Source organism: Mytilus edulis, chromosome 6, assembly GCF_963676685.1.
Source record: "Mytilus edulis chromosome 6, xbMytEdul2.2, whole genome shotgun sequence".
Taxonomy (NCBI): Eukaryota; Metazoa; Mollusca; class Bivalvia; order Mytilida; family Mytilidae; genus Mytilus; species Mytilus edulis.
In genome coordinates, this window is record NC_092349.1 from 29,798,408 (window position 1) to 29,804,407 (window position 6,000).

General features: G+C 32.8%; 1 protein-coding gene across 1 annotated transcript in view; it reads right to left on the reverse strand.

Moving 5' to 3' along the window:
* Positions 1–1,315, reverse strand: part of LOC139526337 (ankyrin-1-like) — a 44,257-nt gene extending 42,942 nt beyond the window's left edge. Inside the window, exons 1-2 of the mRNA XM_071321471.1 lie at positions 1,226–1,315; positions 303–404 (exon numbers count right to left, since the gene is read on the reverse strand). Of these exons, the coding sequence (XP_071177572.1) occupies positions 303–404; positions 1,226–1,315 (192 nt within the window). The remainder of the gene's footprint in view (positions 1–302; positions 405–1,225) is intronic.
* Positions 1,316–6,000: the final 4,685 nt, after the last annotated feature.

A 6,000-nucleotide genomic window follows, 5' to 3' on the forward strand; every position in this document is an offset into this window, starting at 1 on the left:
CATATAAGTTACGTGTAAACGTTAATGTTGTCAATAACTTGAGTATCGAGTCTGATTAAATTTGAATCCACCTTACTCGAATAATTGACTGCTTAGTTTTCTTTGCAAAACAGCCATTGCCTAACGGCAACTGAATTACGCACCGTGGATGACTTTGAAGTTCTTGTGAGTATTGTACGTCCGTTTCCCTTTGAGGTTTAAAGATTAGTTGAGAGTGGGTACTTAAACGTCGAGTTAGGCCAACAATTGTTTTGGTTGACTAAAGAACGTTTGAAAATCCTCTTTAGTGGTACAATACATACCTTATATACTTTTTTTAGGTCTATAGTCGTTCTTTCTAATAATAGTTTTACTATTTTGAATCTTTCTTCTTCTGCAGCTATATCAAATGGAGTGCTCCCATCCTAAAACAGAAATGCTACGATGTTAAGAAAAACAAAAAACAAGTTAGTAACAATGTGCGAATCTAATCTAAATAATTCTGAAGGCAATAATTCATGTTGATACATCAATAAAATAAGGTTAATGACCTATTTAGAATATCTAAAATAAAATCATTTTCACTTGATATGTTTAAGTACATTGTATATCTTTTGAAACAGGTCATTTGTATTGATTTTAGTTTTGAGCTTTAGTGAACAAGCATGGTCATGATGGCGTCTTTTCAATTATCATCTGTATTGACAAAGATTGCCAGTTCCCCAACAGAAGGTCGGTGGTTCTCTTAGTTTACTCCAGCTCTCTCCATCAAATAATACTGGTTGTCATTATGTTATTACTGTCACAAAACGTGGTATTAAACATGTTATTCACCAACAAACCAATGAACACTCATATATTGAAAATATCATTACGGGCAGACCTCTACACAAAGTTATGAGTGAAGGCAATTTAAATTGGATACGATGAAAATTAAGTAGTCAAAAGTATTAAGCAGAAACAAACACATTGCCTTATCTACATCATTTGATACCAGGTGAAAGTTGTTTCATTGGGAATCAGATCACATCTTCTAATTTTATATAAGGTAAACATTAAATAAAAAAAAAAACCATTTCAAATAGTATTACCAGGTCAAATTAACAAGAAAGTACGATTTGAGAGTACTAGCAGTTACTAGCAGCTAGTTGAAAGCCAAACACAATAACTAATAAGAAACCGTTCATCAAAGACATGATAGACTAAAATCACCAAAATCTAGGTTTGGGTTAAACTGTTTACTTACCATGTTTTTCGTAAATATTGAATGGATAACTACAGCAAATAGAATCTTGACCGATAGATGTTTAAATATTAAGGCCCGTTGTACAGACATATTAGGCTTGTAGTATTACCAAGCGCGTAAATCGTCTACAAACGATTCATAAAAAATAGAAAACAACACGTTTAATAATTTAATGCGTCCGAAGCGCTTTTCTGGATTTACCTTCATCAGAAACGCTCAAAGCCAAACATTTGAAATCCGAAGATGTATAAGTACCAAAAATCGTTGAAGAGCTATATGTCAAAATTACCTAAAATAAATAGCCAAATTCATCTAAAGCCAACTTTGCCTGAGGGAGTTGAAACCTTAGTTTCATAATAATTTCAAAATTTATAAACGGACAATTTTAATAAAGTTTGTTGAATCATGTCAGTACAGAAGCATTGACTACCGAGCTGATGATACCCTCGGGGACTGATAGTCCACCAGCAGAGGTATCGACCCAGTGATGTAAAAAATAGAAAACAACACGTTTAATAATTTAATTTATTAAAAGAGGATTAAAAAATACCAGAGGGACAGTCAAACTAAAAGATCGAAAATAAGTATAGATTATCGTCTTGTCTACACATAGATATCGTAAAATATATATCAGCCGCAAGCCACAAGGTGACACTTTGTGTCGAGCGGCTGATATTTTACGATATCTATACGAAGAAACCTCGATTATCTGTTTATCGTTCTTTTACTGGTCTTTTTCCCTCTCCCTAAGACAGTGTTACGCTTGACGAAAGCAAGCTTGAAATCGTCTCCTCTCTCATTGTGACGTCGCTAATAACTTCCCCTCTCACACTGTGACGTCGCATGGTCTCATTTTGAAGTCTTGATACGAGAATTACTGAGCGACAGAGCAGGGTGATATAGGCGTAGGTAAGGACGATAAACTCAGTCATTGTTCACCTCGCGAAATGCATGAAAAAAAAAACGCTCGCGAAAATAAGTTGATTTACAATATAACGTACTACAATTTCATTTACAAACGTACACCAAAAGCCAAACACACACGACTTAATTCATGGTCCACTCATAATTTCCTCTAACTTCTGTTGATAGTCTAAGCATGTGTGCAGCACACTCAACAAAAGGTTTTATAAAAAACTCTCAGCTGATTTAGTTTTTCTCATTATGCACGCTATTTTCAGTATGTCTCTTGCCGTTAAAGACAAAATTATTTGTAAGCTCAGTCTGGTCATCCGTTATATTTAAAGGGAACATTCGCGTTTTTTACTTAAATTTAAATATGTTTATTATAACACAGAATACTAATTCACAAAATTGTATTGCTATATATATGCAGTTATTAAGAAAAACTAATAATTAATAAAAATAAAGAATGTATTGACTACTTCCTGCAACACGCGAGAATTCCCCCTGATATTGCATGACGGGATTTAAAAACGATCATTTGTTGTCCTGATCGGTAATCATATTTTAACGTTATTATAAGCGTTGATGACCAAATTGATATATAATTACTACCGGCTAATTAGAAAATAAAACGAACAGACATGCAATAATTTACCTTCAGTAAATAACATGTTCAATATGTACAGTATATTGTTCAATTGATTTTGTTGACATCTTAAACATTTTTTTCTTTCTTTCTAATATTTACTTTTTACGACTGATAAGGTGAAAAAATTCAAGTATATTATATCAAGCCATAAAGACCATATATACATGCATGCGTGTTGAACTTTTACTATCTACGCTATGACTAGGTGTAGACGATGTGTATATTATTGTCTTGCAATACTTATGGGAGAATTTTTAACAGGTGAAATGTTATATGCAGCAAGTTATTAGCCGGGCCTCTATGACACACGTGCCAGGTGTGACTGTCGATTCCAATCAGTGGATCATAAGAAAGCAGGTCGTGTGTACTACGCAAAATTAGAAAACATGTTCAAGGTGGTGACAAATACAAATGGATCGCAGTGGAATTATTTAATCATATTTAGTGTTATTATGCATTGAATCAGATAATAAACAAAGAAATGAACAGTTTTTGGTGTAATTTAAAAAACTTAATTCAGGTGTCAAAATGAAATGAAATACACTTTTGTCATTAATTCATGACTCATAAAAAGGGAAAATAAAACTAGTTCTACCAAAGCACTTTGATTGTCCTTATTAGGCAAACACATTTTCAGGGACACTTACATTTAGAAATTTGAAAGCAGAGACCAACACTTGCAAATTATTGGAAACCATCTGAAGTAATTTTGATCTTAGCGGATTAGAACCAGTAATACTTTTATCGTTTGGCATTGAATTTCAGTAAAGTCGAGAGGGATTATTTTATAAAATAACATAGATTGTCTGTTATATTTGGTTATTACATAGATGATGCTGATTTATATGAATATCCCATTGTGATACATTCCACTTATCTTACTCTCGAGACTTTTTGTGCTATTTACCTGAACTACTTTTTCACACAAAAAGACACCAGATGCAATGTAAGAAGCACAACTGTGTATTAATAACAAATGTACGATAAAAACAACAACCGTTTCCTTTGTAGTGCTTCACTAGCTTGAGTTCGATTAAAATAAATTATATCATTATAGATGTCGATATGAATACGTATAAATAGTCTGCTAGTTACAACGTATGGTCCCGTTATGTAGTGTGCCGAATTCGGAAAAATACATATTAACACGGCTTCTTATGGTGTGAATACACAAAACATTGTAAACACCACAATTGTTTGAACAATTAAATGAACATTCAGTTAAATTAATATTTTTTCGACGAATTTGTGTCCTCTTTTGGTAAATAACAAGTATTTTACAGTTATGATCGTCTTTTAAAGCGAGAAAAACACCACAAACGTGCAATTAACAATTAAAATACGGCATAATAAATGGTATGATAGAGAGCTTCCTTTCACCCTTCTTCTTTTCTATAAAAAAAAAACTCGTCTGCTTTTTTCTGAAAGTGGTTTCGAGATAGATGCAGTGGAATTAGCAGACTTTAATATGATAGATAGAATTTCACAGGAAAATGTAAAAGGGGCTCAGGCACAACAGGCAAATAAAAAATAATTCAATATTAATGACTTAAGTTATCAAGAAATCGACAATTTTCTTGAAGCCACCACAAAAGAAAATACAAAAAGAAAAACAGTGTCTGACATAACACTCTTTATATTTAGAGGAGTCTGGTAAAGCAGATGACGTACAAAAAAAGTCTGCAGAACTAGATATCAAAAACTTTGCACTTATCTCTTGGCTGTAAAAAAAGGATGGTAATCAATATGAACCATCAACACTCAAAGGCATCATGTGTGTTGTAGATAGGTATCTTCAACAGAAAAAAAATAACCATAAGTATTACAAAGGGTCCTCTTCAGGCCAAATAAAATCAGTTAAAAATAGTTAAAAAGTTTGGGATATGGAAACAAGCCAAATGCTTCAGATGAGTTGACTTACTCAGGCATTGATAAACTTTATGAACATAATTTATTAGGAACACATGCTCCTTTACCTTTGACTAATTTGTTAAATTTAACACTAACTCTTGTACTTGGGATGCGGGAAGTATAAATTCTTGAAAATTAAGTTGTCATAAGAACCCTACAAAACATGAACATGTGTAAGTGTAAGTCCAGTAATTAATCCTTTATTGATATTTGACATCGAATTGAGAAGACTACACAATCAATCGGACGTCGTTTTGGCAAGACATGACATCAAATTGGACGTCGATTAGAGTAACAAAATATTGGACGTCGTTTTGAGAATGTGACATCAGATTTGGACGTCGATTTGAGGAACGGACGTCAATTAGAAACTGGACGCTGATCTGAGTCTAACATATATTCGTGATGTAATTATCATAGATAATTCGGATTGAGACATCCATACATATAGTGTGCTAAGCTGATGAACTATTAATTTCCTTGTTAATTATTTATGGGATTTAATTTTAATTTTATTGTCAATGGGAATAGAAATAGAGCGGGTTAGGTGTGTGTGGTTTTTTTTTAATATTTCATTCAAGGATTTTTATTTGTTCGTGGGGGGATTGGATAGGAGGAAAGGTCTCCTTTAGTAGAATATGTTCTATCACGTTTTTCTACGTACATAAACACAGTTGATTTTTTTTCATAAACATTGAAATTTGTGTTTAACATGAATATGAGAGTTAACTCATATTATTCACTACAAACTGTTTTATAAAATATATTTCAGGCAATTCAAATTAGCAAAAAAACTATTCAAATACTCCTTTGTTTGAAGTTTTAAATCTAATCCAATATTGCAATGTTTTAAAGAACATACAAGTAGAAAACTTTTATCTAAATTATACATTCAAAACATTTAGATTTTATTCGGACTAAGACTTAATGATAAAATAAATATAAAGTTTAGTTCGTTAAAGGATAATAAGGGCACCGCGTGGAGGATCCAGTCAGTTTAAAAAGGGGTAGTCAACCCAAGATAAAAAGGGGGTTCCAGTCATATGCTTCCATTCAAAAACATTGATCGTTAAAAAGGAGGGTTCCAGCTCCAGGACCCCCATCCCCTTTGATTGCCCAACAAGGTGGGTTCCTACATAGGCAACATATATTTGTGTATGCTAAGCGTATCCGGTCGTCTTAATTTTAATCCAAACTCATATATGCCTCAGTTAGTTCGACTATGAATGTTTGTAAATTGTTGAGAAGAAATTGGGAGTTAAATGTAACATACATGTATGAGTACCTTAATTAAACTGATACAAGAGGT